This window comes from Petromyzon marinus, chromosome 52 (assembly GCF_048934315.1).
Source record: "Petromyzon marinus isolate PM22_M1 ecotype Great Lakes invasive population chromosome 52, UKy_Petmar_22M1.pri1.0, whole genome shotgun sequence".
NCBI classification, from domain to species: Eukaryota; Metazoa; Chordata; class Hyperoartia; order Petromyzontiformes; family Petromyzontidae; genus Petromyzon; species Petromyzon marinus.
In genome coordinates, this window is record NC_133718.1 from 3,478,343 (window position 1) to 3,495,256 (window position 16,914).

Consider the following 16,914-nt stretch of genomic DNA (forward strand, 5'->3'; position numbering starts at 1 on the left):
CACCTCCACCACTACCACCAACCCCACCACCAATCCCACCTCCACCCCCATCACCACCAATCCCACCTCCACCAACAACACCACCACCATTAATCCCACCTCCACCACCACCAACCCCAATATCACCACCAACCCCATCTCCACCACCAACCACACCTCCACCACCACCAACCCCACCACCACTAACCCCACCACCAACCCCACCACCACCACCAACCCCACCACCACCACCACCAACCCCGCCTCCACCACCACCACCACCAACCCCACCTTCACCACCACTAACCCCACCACCACCACCAACCCCACCTCCACCAGCACCAACCTCACCACCACCAACCCCACCATCACCACCACCACCACCAACCCCACCACCACCACCAACCCCGCCTCCACCATCACCACCAACCCCGCCTCCACCATCACCACCAACCCCGCCTCCACCACCACCACCACCAACCCCACCTCCACCACCACTAACCCCACCACCACCAACAACCCCACCTCCACCAGCACCAATCTCACCTCCACCACCATCCCACCACCACCACCAACCCCACCACCACCAACCCCACCACCAACCACCAACCCCACCACCAACTCCACCTCCACCAGCACCAACCCCACCTCCACCACCACCAACCCCACCACCACCACCAACCCCACCTCCACCACTACCACCAACCCCACCACCAATCCCACCTCCACCCCCATCACCACCAATCCCACCTCCACCAACAACACCACCACCACTAATCCCACCTCCACCACCACCAACCCCAACATCACCCCCAACCCCATCTCCACCACCACCAACCACACCTCCACCACCACCAACACCACCACCACTAACCCCACCACCAACCCCACCACCACCACCAACCCCACCTCCACCACCACCACCACCACCAACCCCGCCTCCACCACCACCACCACAACCACCACCACCACCACCAACCCCACCTTCACCACCACTAACCCCGCCACCACCACCAACCCCACCTCCACCAGCACCAACCTCACCACCACCAACCCCACCATCACCACCACCACCACCACCAACCCCACCACCACCACTAACCCCACCACCACCACCAACCCCGCCTCCACCATCACCACCAACCCCGCCTCCACCACCACCACCACCAACCCCACCTCCACCACCACTAACCCCACCACCACCAACAACCCCACCTCCACCAGCACCAATCTCACCTCCACCACCATCCCCACCACCACCACCAACCCCACCACCACCAACCCCACCACCAACCACCAACCCCACCACCAACTCCACCTCCACCAGCACCAACCCCACCTCCACCACCACCAACCCCACCACCACCACCAACCCCACCTCCACCACTACCACCAACCCCACCACCAATCCCACCTCCACCCCCATCACCACCAATCCCACCTCCACCAACAACACCACCACCACTAATCCCACCTCCACCACCACCAACCCCAACATCACCCCCAACCCCATCTCCACCACCACCAACCACACCACCACCACCAATACCACCACCACTAACCCCACCACCAACCCCACCACCACCACCAACCCCACCTCCACCACCACCACCACCACCAACCTCGCCTCCACCACCACCACCAACCCCACCTCCACCACCACTAATCCCACCACCACCACCACCAACCCCACCTCCACCAGCACCAACCTCACCACCACCACCACCAACCCCACCATCACCACCACCAACCCCACCACCACCACTAACCCCACCACCACCACCAACCCCACCTCCACCACTACCACCAACCCCACCACCAACCCCACCTCCACCACCACCGCCAACCCCACCACCACCACCAACCCCACCTCCACCAGCATTAACCCTATCTCCACCACCACCAACCCCACCACCACCACCAACCCACCTCCACCACTACCACCAACCCCACCACCAATCCCACCTCCACCACCACCAACTCCACCACCACCACTAACCCCACCTCCACCACCAACCCCACCACCAACCCCACCTCCACCACTACCACCAACCCCACCACCAATTCCATCTCCACCACCACCAACCCCACCACCACCACCAACCCACCTCCACCACTACCACCAACCCCACCACCAATTCCATCTCCACCACCACCAACCCCACCACCACCACCAACCCCATCTCCACCACCACCAACCCCAACATCACCACCAACCCCACCACCAACCCCACCTCCACAACCACCTAAACCACCCCCTCCCCATCACCACCCCCACCACTAACCCCCCCTCCCCCCCCCACTACCAACCCCACCACCAATGCCACCAATCGCATTACTACCACCAATGCTACCACTGCCACCACCACCAAACTCATCACCACCAACCCCACCACCAACCCTACAACCCTCACCACTACCACCCCACCACCACCATCACCACCTACCCCATTACCACCACCCCATCACTACCACCGCCACCACAACCAACCCCACCAGCAGCAGCAGCTCCCATCACAGCGCTCTCCCTCTCTCGCTCTCTCGCTCTCACTCTCTCTCTCTCTCCCTCTCTCTCTCGCTCTCTCTCTATATCCCCTCTCCCAGCTCCTCTCTCCTCCTCGTCCAGCCACCGCCGCTCCTCCTCCCCCAAGGTCGATCCGCCCTTCGTGCTTGCGTCTGAGAGTGCCCCGGGTAGCCGACTCGAGAGCCGTGGCCTCTTCGCCACGACGACGAGGCTGCTGCTGATGATGATGCTGCTGCTGCTGCTGATGACGATGCTGACGAGACTCTCTGCTGATGCTGATCATGTTTATGGGCGTATGTTAAGGCTAGGCGCTTTGCTCAGCGTGGAGATATTTTATTATTATGGACACTGTATGTGTTATACACACGTTGCCCGTGTGGAACATGCGTTGTTATGAATGCGTGTTGTGCGTATGCTGGGAGCGGTGGTGCAACGGTTAGCGCGCTGCGCTACGAACCCGGCGACCCGAGTTCGATTCAAGCGCACGGTCCTGGGCCATCCCCTAGGTCGACTCAGCCTCAAATGAGTACCTGGTGCGGTGTGTAAACATCGCCGCTGGGGATACAAAGGCAGCCGGGCGTAGTGGCGGCCACCTCCCCCCTCCCCCCTCGTGTATCGTACCGGCCTTCCTTGGCGCTACTCGCTAACAGCCCTTGCCACTAGAGTCTGTTAAAGGCTATACGGGGGATCTTTGTCTTTGTGTGTGGGGTGATACCATGTTTGTTGAATCAGTGCGTGCGCTGTATGAACGTGTACGTACGTGGATGTGTGTGCTCGAATGAATGGGTATACAGTATGTATGTATGTGTGTTGGTGGTGGTGTGTGTGTGTACGTGTGGGGAGCGGTAGTGTAGTGGTTAGCGCGCTGCCGCTACGAACCTGGCTACCCGAGTTCGATTCCCGATCACGGCCACCAACACTCGTGACGATGGTCTCACGACCCCGTTTCTGAGACTTCCTCCCCCCCCCCCCTCTGAGGTCGACTCGGCCTCAAATGAGCACCGGGCGCCGGGGGGAGACAAAGGCGGCCGGGCTCCGGTGCTTTCTCGCCTCGCCGTGCTGTTCTGACATCAATAGGCGCTCGCACAGCACTCGCCCGCGACGCGTTTCTCATGCCAATGTTGCTTTGACCTTTTGAGGGCTCGGCAGTGAACCTTGCAATCGTCACCTGCGCACCCCCCCCCCATCATCCCCCCCCCCGCCCCCCGGAGGGGATTCATTTGTCATCCGTCGAGTCTCCAACGGAGTAAATTTGCGACGCGATTTTCCAATTCTGGGGCAAAATTCGGGCGGTGACGCCGATACGCGCGCAAGTGCACACAAAACGGCCCTCGCTACGCTTTGTGAGCGACGTGCATCGTTCACGTGTGCCCCCCTCCCTCCCCTACATTCTCCCAACCCCCTGTGGATGAGGCAAAAGACTGCGCGTCTTATTATCGAGGTATTTTTTTCGGCGCGCAGTATTAATCACAAAGGCCCGTGTGGATTCGAACCGGGAAAAAAAATACAAAATCCTGTCCACAGCAAGCGGCGAAGGCGCTTTGGGGCCCGGTCCCGTGATGACGTTGCGTCTCGTACTCCGGTGCTGGGCCTCCCCTAGGTTGACTCAGCCTCAAATGAGTACAGTGCCCGTGGTGCGGTGTGCAAGAAACATCCAAACGAGGGGAGACAAAGGGAGGTCGGGCGTGGTGCTGGTCACCCCACCCTCTCGCGTGCCTTCCCAGGCTTCATAGGTGGTGCTCGCTAACAGCACTTGCCTCCAAAAGTGTGTGTAGAGTATGTGTGTGTGTATTATTTACCACGTGTGTGTAATGTATGTACTGTGTGTGTGTCCATGCATGTCGTGCATCAAGGTATATATGAGCCAATCAATGTGGGCACTTACATGCCCGGGTGTAATGCGTGTGCTATAAATGTGCATCAATGGTATGTACCCATATGTGCAGGTAATGTATGTTTTTATGTACGTACAGTACGTATGTGCGAATCATATCAGTCGATGCATTCATATACGTATGTAGCCCCATTATGGATGCCTATGAACGCTTAGCATAATGCATGCACAATGATTTCACGAACGCTGTTCATGCGTTTAAGAATACCATCTACACGGGTCTGTACGTCGAATGCTGCTAGGGCTTTAGACATTCAGCCAAGCCCAAAGTTGTGCTGCACGCCTATGCTCCCAAACGTCACCGACCCGCACTCATCCAGCAGTGGATATTAGATAGCCAACGGGAAATGCTCTGCCCAGCCTGCAGGTAGGGCTGTCCCCTGGTGTGCGATCGATAAGAGCGGGCCTAATATTATTTGAACCCGACCCAGATCGACTCAGACTTAAATGAGTTTCACCTGTACCGCACCTGCTGCAGCTGTGTACACATCAGCACTGGGGATACAAAGGCGGCAGGGCGTGGTGGTGGTGGTGGTGGTGCCATGCCGGCCTTCGTAGGTGCTCTCTAAAAGCACTTGTCACGAGCCCATCAAAGGCTACACTGGGGACCTGTCTTTTTTGTGTTGATACGTATATGCAAAGTTAATGCTTTTGCTTTCTGAACGTGTGCACGTTACTGTAAATATTGTTTACTAACAATAAAGGTTTTTTTTTGGTTGAGATCGCGTAAGCATAAATGTGCCGTAACCCTCCACCACCCGACACAGCCAATTAGTAAGGGATTACTAATCTATTATATGATTACAATATCCCTCCCGCCTCTCCCTCCTCTGATTTCTGCACCTGATGGGTTCAGCGATGACGTCTTCCTGCTGCTGCCCTATATAAGACCTGAAGCAGGTGGACGCTGGTTGATTTAATTGCCAGCGAAACGTCGTGCTACTCAGATTGTGAATGTTGTGGATTTACTCTCCAACACAACGGTGGGCTGTAGTGCACTATGCACTATACTGGTAACGAATTGGCGTTATGTTTACGCGACAAATCACTTACTAATTGGCTGTGTCGGGTGGTGGAGGGTTACGACACATTTATTCTTACGCGATCTAACCCCCCAGAAACACTTTTATTATGACTAGTATTGGGTCGCGAAAGCCTGCCACGTGTTTAGCTGAATCATTGTTGACGTTTGTTTACTGGGGGATGCCTTCGCCCAGTCTCAAGGCTCACTCACAGGAGGGTCATGCCGAGTGTTCGCAGTCGGCGGGGGGGTGGGTGGGTGGGGGAGGGAGGGGTTGATGCTGCTGCTGCTGCTGCTCCAATCGAGTAATTTGCGTCAAATTACTAAAAAAAATCATCAAAATAAAAATAATAATTAAGAATGCATACTACACGAGTCTCTGTACGTCGAATGATCCAGAGCTTCGACGTTGTCAGCGTTGGCCAGGCCAGCCAAGCCCAAAGTTGTGCTGCACGCCTACTCACCCAAACCTCACCTACCCGCACTCATCCAGCAGTGGATTAGATAGCCAACGGGAAAGGCTGTTATTATTATTTATTATTTTTTTAATGACAACCGCTTGTGTTGCGACCGAAACGTCGTGAGTTTTTATTTATTATTTGTAGTATATATATATTTTTAATAAACTTTATTTTTTTATCTACGTGACTTTACCGACAGAACCAAACAATATCAATTCCTGCAGTCGCGAAAGTTTTAAGCCAAAGTTTTCATCCAATTGTTTTACAACAGTGAGATGTTTGGAACAATACCAGAGACCTTGCGTGTTTGTGTGTGTGTTGGTTTTACCTATGGGGGGGGGGGAACCTCAGAACCCGTAGGAAACCCACACGGGACACAGGGGTAGAACAGGGGGGGGGGGGGTGGGGGGCATACAAACTCCACGCAGAGAGGCGCCCAAGTCGCGACTCGAACCCAGGCGCTCTTTGCCCCGAGGCACACGTGTCGCCAAATTCCCGCGCGCCCTCTCATCAATCCGCCGCTGGGACGAGGGCCACGCGGGTCACGGGATTATCATTGACGATACTTCACCACGCGGGGTTACTGACGGTTGGGTGAAGCGTAGAAGTGCAGTACAACGCCGGACGTCGTGCTCAAACTGCCTTCTGCCGGACGGCGCGCGTAGCGGGGTCCTATCGAAGCCCATGGCCAGGCTGTAGCACTGCTTAGCTTCTGAGATCTGGCGAGATCGGGGGCGTTCCGGGTGATTTACCCCTGGCGTATTCATATTTACAAATACAAAGGCGCAGCCCTGCAATAGCATGCTCACGCCACTGCTGCATGGCGGAAGGGCCTCCGCTTGAGGGATGTCAAGAGATCCCCTCTGTAAGGGGGTTATTTGGCCTACTCTTCCACGCTTGGGAGTACCCATGCTTTGCCCCATCACCACACGCGACGTGCCGAATTTACTGTCGTGGTTACCCCGTCGACTTCCGTGTGCGCACTGCCTGCTGTACATGCCGCTGCTGTTGCTACAGAGTGGACACGGGGGAAGAGAGAGAGAGACACACACACGTGAAGGATGGTGCATTTAAGTGACTTGCAGCAGCATCTACTTAATATATGTATACAGTATACATGTATACATGAATAATGCATGGACTGATTGTCTCGTGTGTGTGTGTGTGTGCGCGTGTGTGTGTGCAGTGGGGGATCTTTGCAGCGGTGCGTTAGGGGACACCGTCGTACGGGGTCTTCGGTAGATTGGACACTCAACACCGGTGGAGCCGAGTGTCCTTGCGAGTCTGGAGGACGGCCTGCGATAGGCTAGCAGTGGGAACAAACAAAAAAATCCACGAGGATAGAAGCACGTGGATTTGGCGAGAGAGGATTTTTGCGGAGGAGGTAATGACGATGGGGCTGATTGAGGGGACTGAGAAAAGATGACTTTGGTGGTGATGATGATGGTGATGTCCTTATTCTATGCATCGGCGTTGATATTAATTAATTCATCTGATTGCCAGACTGGTTAACAGGTAAAATCATATTCAGATTCATTGACAGCAGCATGGTCATCTTTAGAATCCATCATTTCATCTGTGATTGCTGTTAGCATCATCCTCTCTGTCATCAATTTTAGGGTCCATAATTGTATTTAGCATCTATCGTAAGCTCGAGCAGACAACATCATCAACTATAACATGTAATATGGACATCATCATTTTAAGGATTATCTTTAAGATCATTGTTATGTATATCTTATCATCATTATCGTTGTTATACTTTGACGACATCATCGTGCCCGTATCATCACGAGTTTCAGCATCATCAGAATTAAATATCATCATCATCAACTATAATACTTTGCATTCATTAATTCACCATCTATTTTTTGTCCTCACGTTGAACATCACACCCCTTCACAATTAGTATCCATCGCCATCATCATCATCATCACCTTGCGCATACTCACTTTTAGTATCATCATTAGCCACGATTAGTATATTAATCATTTTTAATGTGTCGAACTTCTTTCGCACCGCACGTAACTAACCGTGCTAAACCTACACTAATCTATGTAAATCTAAATTGATTATTAACCTTATCGCCACGATTAAGATGAATAACTATTTACATGATCATAAGCTTTAACTTCCAAATATCATTATGATATCATAATTAGGATCTATCATCATAATTTCTGGTCATGATTCAGATACATCGTTATCTGACCTTCACCGATATCCCACATAATCCATATTATCTTTAGCGTCTTACTTCATTATCTAATTGCCATAATCACAATGTCAAAGGGAAGCCAAGTAGAGTACTGTAATTACATTACATCACCATAATTGATCAATTACACCACCATCTACCATTCAAATATATCGTCAGTCATTACATCAAAGATTACAGCATCGTCAAGTCGGAGTAACAATTACATCTTCATTATCCAGTAGCCACGATCAATCGCCATCATCACCACCACCATCACCACCATCATCTCCCAACAACATTATAATACATTATCAACCTCATGTTTTTGTTTAGTCACACATTAGCATTATCGTACAAGAGTCAATCAATATCATCATCACAACACTGTACATGGACTACAATTTTAAAAGTGCATTATCATCATCTATTAGTCAAGATCAATTACTTCACCGCCATCATCGTCATCATCAAAGCTGGAACAAACCCGATAAGAACTTAAGTGATCACACGCGCGCGTGAACACACACGCGAACACCCACACACACGCGAACACACACACACACACGCGAACACAAACACACACACACACGCGAACACACACACACGCGCGCACACACACACGCGCGTGAACAAACGCATACACGCGCACGCGCGCGTGAACAGACACGCGAACACACAAGCGTGCGCGCTCAACAACATAAAGACGATCGCACACGCACGCACGCACAGGCGAGCGCTCACACTGTATAGAAGAACGCAAGAACGTACGCAGACACGCACACACAGACACGCACACACACCACGCGCAGACGCGCTTAGAACACACAGGAACACGCGCGCACACACACACAACACAAACACACGCCCGAGCCGGCGTACATACATAGAACACGAAGATAACAACACCACACACGAACCACAACACACACACAAACATACACAAGAACAAAGCCAAAGATCCTCCGTGTGACCTACATAGACGGCTAGGGCAAGTGCTGTGTGCGAGCACACAGACACACAAGAACACACACACACAGACACACAAGAACACACACGGACACACAAGAACACACACACACACAAGAACACACACAGACACACAAGAACACACACAGACCCACAAGAACACAGACACACAAGAACACACACACACAACACACAGGCACACAAGAACACACAAGAACACACACACAGACACACAGGAACACACACACACCACACACACACACAAGAACACACACAGACATGCAAGAACAAAGGCACGCGTAAGAAGACGCACACCTGAAACACACACAGACGTACATCCAAATGCACGGGTACACAGTCGTACACAGAAGGACACACACACGCAGAGAGGCGAGGGAGGGAACGCGCACAGCGACGAGAAGAGCGAGAGAGAGCGGGAGTTTGTGAGATATCTGGAGAGAGAGAGAGGTGGGAGAGAGGGAGCAAGAGAGAGAGAGAGCAAGAGACAGAGAGAGAGAGAGTGAGAGCGACGGGTGGAGGCTAACATTACTCACGCGGCGCGGGCGTAACAGACACACAGACTCACCACGCACACAGACACACACACACACAGACTCGCAATGGATAAGCTGCCACACGCAATGCGCAGACGCCTCTACAGCCTGCCCCAGCATCTGTGCCCCCGTGCCAGCCTCATTGACTGCGACGACGAACACACGAACAGCACCCAGAACGACCACCAGCACCAGCAGCAGCAGCAGTCATCCAACGTGGCCGATCAACAGGGAGGTCTTTGCCCGAGCGTCGGAGGGAGTGGTGGCGGCGGTGGTGGCGGTGGTGGCGGCGGCAGACTCATTCGACTACGGACTCTTGCTTCGTCCACATCTCCCTCGAGCACCGGCGGCGGCGGTGGCGGCGGCGCGGCAACCACCACCACCACAACAACGACAACAATCGCGAACACGATCTCGCCGGGAGTTGAGTCGTGCCGGGACGAGGACGAGACCAGAGTCCTGGTGGCCAAGTGCAGCCCCAACGGCGACTGCGCGCAGAGTCGCGAGAGCCTCGCGTCCGTGGAGACCAACTTCGGCAGCTGTCGATTCCTCGAGGACTCGGCTCCGCAGGAATCATCCGACTCCAACAACGCGACCACCATCCGCTTCGCGGAGGGGGCCATGAAGAGGTCGTCGAGGCGACGTCAAGAGCAGCGCGTTGGCGGCTCCCGAAAGAACGACTCTTTATCTTCGGAGCAGCAGCGGAAGATGTCTCGCCGAGGGGGCGGCGGTGCCAGCGTCAGTGGCTCGATGTCCCTGCTCAAAGCGGAGGACGGAGGTCCGGGCGCGAACCTCGACTCAACCTCCGCGGCGGGAGAAGACGCGGATCAGACGGGCAGTCAGAGCAGTTTCATGCACCGTCAGTTCAGCGCGATGATGTTGCCCGGAGTGAACAAGTTCTCGCTAAGAATGTTCGGCAGTCAGAAGGCGGTGGAGAAGGAGCAGGAAAGGGTCAAGTTGGCCGGATTCTGGATCATCCACCCCTACAGTGACTTCAGGTAGAGTCGGCGTGGTGGCGGTTGTTGGCGGAGGAGGAGGTGGTTGTTGGTGGAGGAGGGTGATTGTTGTTGTGGTGGTTGTAGTGGTGGTGGTTGTGGTTGCGGAGGTGGCGAGTGCTGTGATTGTGGTGATTGTTGTGGTAGTGGTGGTGATTGTTGTGGTGGTAGTGGTGATTGTTGTGGAGGTGGTGATTGTGGAGGCGGTGGTAATTGTGGAGGTGGTGATTGTTGTGGAGGTGGTGATTTTGGAGTTGGTGATTATGGTGGTGGGTGCTTGTGATGATGGTGGTGGTTGGTTGTGCTGTTTGTGATTGTAGTTATCCTATTGCTAGTTCTACTGCTGGCGTAGATGATTGTAATGATGCTGTTGGTGATTGTTGTAGTGATGGTGGTGGTCCAGAAGATGCCAGTGGTGGTGCTGGTAGTGACGGATATAGTGGTGGTTGGTGGTGGTGGGGGTTGTGATAGCGGTGGTGAGGACTGGTGGTTGATTGTGATGTTGGTAGTCATGGTGGTAGTGATTGTGGTGGTAATGGTGGTTGTGCCGATGTTGTTGCTGTTGGTGATGGTGGCGACTGTGGTGCTAGTGAGTGGTGGTGGTTGGGGTGGTGGTGGTGGTGCGGGCTCTTTTGCGTTGTTGCGAGGCAAGACTTGGGGTTGGTGGTTCACGTGCAGATTTCCGAACCTCTGAACTCCGCCCGTTGGGTGCATGGCGAGGTGACCGGGGATTAGCCTTGTTGATAAGACAGCAAGTCGGTTCGCGTGATCGGCTCTGTGAAAAAGAGCTTCATAGCTCATAGGATTTCTCCGGTACAAATACAGATTTCCGTATGCAGTGCGATGGGGTTCCTCCGGGTTTCACCACGACCAGGAGCCGAATTCTGATGAACAATTTAACCGGCCAACCATCCCAATGTAGCAGCACCCCTCCCGTGAAAAGAGAGAGCCTTGACACTCAGTGTTGTTCTCCTCGGTAAGTAGGGGCCAATGTTATTAAGTCGTAAATAGATTTATGCACTTATTAATCTCCAAGGCGGGGGGGGGGGGGGGGCTTTTGTCTGACTTAGTGAGACTCAGTAAAATCAGGCCGCGTGTGTATTATTCACACACTGCTTTGGTCTGTTAACACAATAATCTAAACATTCTTGTAAACTGACTGATGTGTGTTAAACGACATTAGATTGGGGGAGCTTAACTTAGGGGGGTAGTTACGATAACTTAAGCCGTTAAGTTGCGAGCGAGTGGTGGTGGTGGTGGTGTAACGCTTCGTGTAATTGTAGATTGTTAACAATTTTTAAGAATCAACGATGGAAGCATTACGAATCGATGTGTGTGTTTTTTATTCATTTCGGGAATATATATCTTCTGGTGCGATAATATAAACGTTGAGGCTAACATGGTGCAAAAATGAGCCGATCCTGAAGTGTACGCGCTGTTCTAGGCTACTCATTTAAGGCTGAGTGGATCTAGAGGAATTGTCGGAAGAGGCCCCAAGGTGTCACTGTCCGCCGATGTTCAGCCCCTTCGTTGATGTCGAAGCTAGGCTGCCGGGGAGCGCATTAAATACGAATAACGAACGAAGATCCACAGCCGGTATGGACTTCAACAGACGCTTCGGGGCAAGTGCCGTTGGCGGGGCGCCTGTTAAGAACCGGCACGGCACACGAGGGGGGCTAGGTGGTGGTGGCACGGCCCCGCTGCCGGCCGCCTTTGTCTCCCAAATGATGATGTTTACACACCGAAACCAGATACTCATTTGAGGCCGAGTCGATTTGAGCGGAGTCCCAGGATCCGTTCCAGTTGAGCTGTGAGTCACTGATGATGTCACTGATGTCACTGATGATGTCACAGATGTTACTGATGATGTCACTGATGTCACTGCCACCCCCCTAACCCTCCATAGCCACGCACTGTAATCCACCCTGGGCCCCCCCCCTCACCCCCCCCGCAAGCAAATCGGGTCGGAGCCGTGGGGGTTCACGTTGCCGTCTCCCTCTGGGCCGTGACAGCGCAGTGCCCCCCCCCCCACACACGGCCCTCCCACGGCCCCCCCCCTCGCCCCCCCCTATTCCCCTTGTTCAGTCCCCCCCCCCACACGGCCCTCTCATGCCCCCCCTCGCCCCCCCTCGCCCCCCCATTCCCCTTGTTCAGCCCCCCCCCCACACTGCCCTCTCACGCCCCCCCTCGCCCCCCCCATTCCCCTTGTTCAGCCCCCCCCCCACACTGCCCTCTCACGCCCCCCCCCCCTCGCCCCCCCCCCCATTCCCCTTGTTCAGCCCCACCCACCCACCACCTCTCGCTCTCACGCGCGGTATTTTTAGACTCGCAATGTCAACCGCGGAATCGTCGTCTCGCCGTTAAAACATTGATGATGCACGGTGGTGGTGGCGGCGATGATGATGATGATGATGCGCGTGCGTGCGCGTGCGTGCGTTGTGTTGTGGCGGAAGCGCTGGCGCAATGGTTAGCGCACCGCGCTACGTAACCCGGGCCACACGGGTTCCGATTCCCGCTCACGGCCACCAACACCAGTGACCTCTATTCATGGGTGCTCGCTAACGGCACTTGCCCCAACAGTCTGCTAAGGCTATGGGGGTGGTGGGGGAGTTCAGGGGGAGCGGTGGTGCAGCGGTCAGCGCACTGCGCTACGAACCCGGCGACCCGAGTACGATTCCCGCTCACGGCTAACACCGGTGACGGTTATTTGAACCGGTCCTGGGTCTCCCCTAGGTCGACTCAGCCTCAAATGAGTACCTGGCGTGGTGTGTTAAGATCACCACTGGGGATACAAAGGCGGCCGGGCGTGGTGCTGGCCACCCACCCCCTCGTGTGCCGTGGCGGGCCTTCATAGGTGCTCGCTAACAGCACTTGCCCCTACAGTCTGTTAAGGCTACACGGGGGATCTTCGTCTTTTTTTTGCGTGAGTTGCGGGGGAGCGGTAGTGCAGTGGTTAGCGCTACGCTGCGCTGCGGAGCCCGGTGACCCGAGTTCGATTCCCGCTCAAGGCCATCAACACCGCTGACGATTTATCTGAACCGGTCCTGGGCCTCCCCATAGGTCGCCTCAGATATTTGAGTACCTGGTGCGGTGTGTAAACCATCGCCGCGCGGGGAGACAAAGGCGGCCGGGCGTGACGTTGGCCACCCACCTCCGCAAGTGTTTTCGCTAACAGCACTTGCCCCAAAAGTCTGTTGAGGTTGTACGGGGGGGCATCTATGTCTTTGTTTTGTGGTGGATATGGAGCGGTGGTGCACCGCGCTAGCCACAGCGTTCGTTATCCCATCCCTCAAAGATCCGTCCCCCCTTCCACGTGAAACAAATTAATTGGGTTCATTTTTTACACATCCCTTCAGCCTCATGGCTTTTGCGTTAAAAAAACATTTTTTTTATTCATTTACTTCTGAGCACGCATAATTTTTCAGCAAGCAATTGGTTCGTGTCCAAACTTGAAAAACTCTGGGACCGGTCTCCAACATTCAGTGTCTCATCAGCAACAGGAGAGTCGTGGTCTGCTTGCAGCAAATGATGTCGAACGGCCAGACGTTCATCGGCAACGACTCCTTCACTCTCCGTGAGACATCGCTCCTAGTTCTAAGCAGAGCCCTTCCACAACACAGCGCACAGAATAATGAATAATCAGTTTGACGTTGTAACGCGCGCATGTTGAATCGTCTTTCGCGCCGCACGTATCCAGCGGTGCCAATCGTGCGCTCTCTGTCTCTCGGCATTCATCTCGCTGCTTGTGATCTCCACAAGCACGGGCAACGTTTTATAATGAGCGGCACTGACCAGCGTGGTGAAGTATGGTCAACACTCCTTGTCCCGCCCCCCCCCCCCTTCTCCCTCCCCCCCCCCCCCGCGAAGCGGAGGAGGAAGAATGACTCTCATCCAGCAGTGGATCGCACAAAAGGAATTTGCATAACGATTGGGGGCGGGGGGAGATTTTCTGGTCCTGCGGACAATCCTCTCCGAGCCGGGATGAGCCGCGGTGACGCAAGGCGGAGGAGGAAGCCGCCTTGGCGAGGGAGGAGCCATGAGAGAGTCTGGGCCCCCCTCCCCTACCCTACCCTGATGCGCTTGGTCCTGAACGCACGGAACCACGTGGACGCCTCTCCCAGCGGCACTGAATGTTTGAGATGTTCCATTCGGGGGGGGGGGGGGGGGCGGGGAGGGGGGCACTCGACGGGTGACCTTGGCCGATCATGATTGTGATGCGGTCCGGTATGATTATGATCATAACGATGATGACGAGTCCGGTATGATTATGATGATAGCGATGATGATGATGATGATTGAGTGTCCGGTAGGATTATGATGATAACGATGATGATGATTAAGTGTCCGGTAGGATTATGATGATAACGATGATGATGATGATGATTAAGTGTCCGGTAGGATTATGATCATAACGATGATGATGAAGAGTCCGGTAGGATTATGATGATAACAATGATGATGATTGAGTGTCTGGTAGGATTATGATGATAACGATGATGATGATGAGTCCGGTAGGATTATGATGATAACGATGACGAAGTGATGATGATGGTCATGATGAGGAAGTGATGATGATGGTGATGTGGAAGTGATGATGATGGTGATGAATGCAGTAGCATTGGTTGCTGCCCGTACGTGTGTGTCCAGTCGGTGATGATGACGCAATTTCGATTCCCGCTCACAGCTCAACATCGGTTACAAATATCTGAACCGGTCCTGGGACTCCCCTAGGTCGACTCAGCCACAATTGAGTACCTGGAGCGATGTGTAAAAACATCAGCACTGGGTGGGGGGGGGGGGAGACAAAGGCAGCCGGGCGTGGTGCTGGCCACAACACCCCACCTCGGGCGCAGTTTCGGCTTGCGTAAGTTCTCGCGAACAGCACTTGCCCCGACATCCTCTCGAAGGCTACACGGGGGATCTTTGCCCGTGTTGTTGTACGTGTATCTCATGCGGGGCCTTCGCGTTTTTAATCGCGACAATAACGATCACGGTCACAATTGCCACAGCGCCCAAGCAAGGCGAACCCCGCGTTGCCAAGGGTTTGCTGAGCGGACACCCATCAACGGTGCGACTTGGCAATGCGGGAAATCGGAACGAGGACGGAGCGTCCGCGCCTCCCCGATCGCCGCGGTCGGCTCCGCGTGCGAAGGAAGTTCAGCGCGCACGCGTCCCGACGCAGAGTGCGCTCGCGATGGTGAAGGTGGTGGCCTCTCGCTCCGGTAGCCGCAGCAGCAGCAGTAGCGGCAGTAGCGACAAGCAGCAGGAGAAAGGTGTCCAGGAAGTTGGATGCCAGTGTCGAGGTCTGCTGCTGGCCACGACGAGAGGGCTTCAGCAGAGAGAGAGAGAGCGAGGGAGCTCGTGGAGTTTTCCCTGTTCCGTAGGAGCGCGGGGCACAGTGGGTTTACTGTGTGGTCCACAGTGGTGTGGGTCGCATGGGCCACAATCGCACCACCGTGGCTTGTTTTTAACGTATCTCGATGTGTCTCTGTGTGTCTCGATATGCATCTGTGAGTCTCCTCGATATATCTCTATGTATCCCTATCTGTCTCCATGCGTCTCTGTGAGTCTCTATGTATCTTTATGTATATCCGTGTGTCTACGCATGTGTATTTACCTATATGAGTCTCCGTGTGTCTCTACGTGTCTCTGTGAGTCTTTGGTTTCGCAATATGCTCCACAGTGGTGTGTCGCATTGGCCACAATCGCACCGCCGTGGCTCTTGTCGCCGCTTTCCCGTTGATGAGCGAGACGTGCGGGCCGGCCCTGCCTGCGTTCATGTCCTGACGCGGGCCGTGGCGACACCCCCGGTGTCTTGGAGGAGCCAGGAGGGTACACGCCGGGAGGAGAGGCGATGACGATGACGTGTTGGTCTCGAACGAGGAGGGATGGTTGCTGATGATGATGGTTGTGTGTTCAGTGGGTGATGATGATGATGGTTGTGTGTTCAGTGGGTGATGATGATGATGATGGTTGTGTGTTCAATGGGTAATGATGATGATGGTTGTGTGTTCAGTGGGTGATGATGATGATGGTTGTGTGTTCAGTGGGTGATGATGATGATGGTTGTGTGTTCAGTGTGTGATGATGATGGTTGTGTGTTCAGTGGATGATGATGATGATGATGATGGTTGTGTGTTCAGTGGGTGATGATGATGATGGTTGTGTGTTCAGTGGATGATGATGATGATGGTTGTGTGTTCAGTGGGTGATGATGATGATGGTTGTGTGTTCAGTGGGTGATGATGATGATGATGGTTGTGTGTTCAGTGGGTAATGATGATGATGGTTGTGTGTTCAGTGGGTGATGATGATGATGG

The 16,914-nt window shown here is 54.2% G+C and overlaps 1 protein-coding gene across 1 annotated transcript in view; it reads left to right on the plus strand.

Annotated features, from left to right (window-relative positions):
- The first annotated feature begins 2,338 nt into the window (after positions 1 to 2,338).
- The window catches only part of LOC116953507 (potassium/sodium hyperpolarization-activated cyclic nucleotide-gated channel 2-like), an 86,782-nt gene continuing 72,206 nt past the window's right edge, over positions 2,339 to 16,914 (plus strand). The window contains exons 1-2 of the mRNA XM_032973763.2: positions 2,339 to 2,630; positions 7,066 to 10,597. Of these exons, the coding sequence (XP_032829654.2) occupies positions 9,666 to 10,597 (932 nt within the window). The 5' untranslated portion in view covers positions 2,339 to 2,630; positions 7,066 to 9,665. The remainder of the gene's footprint in view (positions 2,631 to 7,065; positions 10,598 to 16,914) is intronic.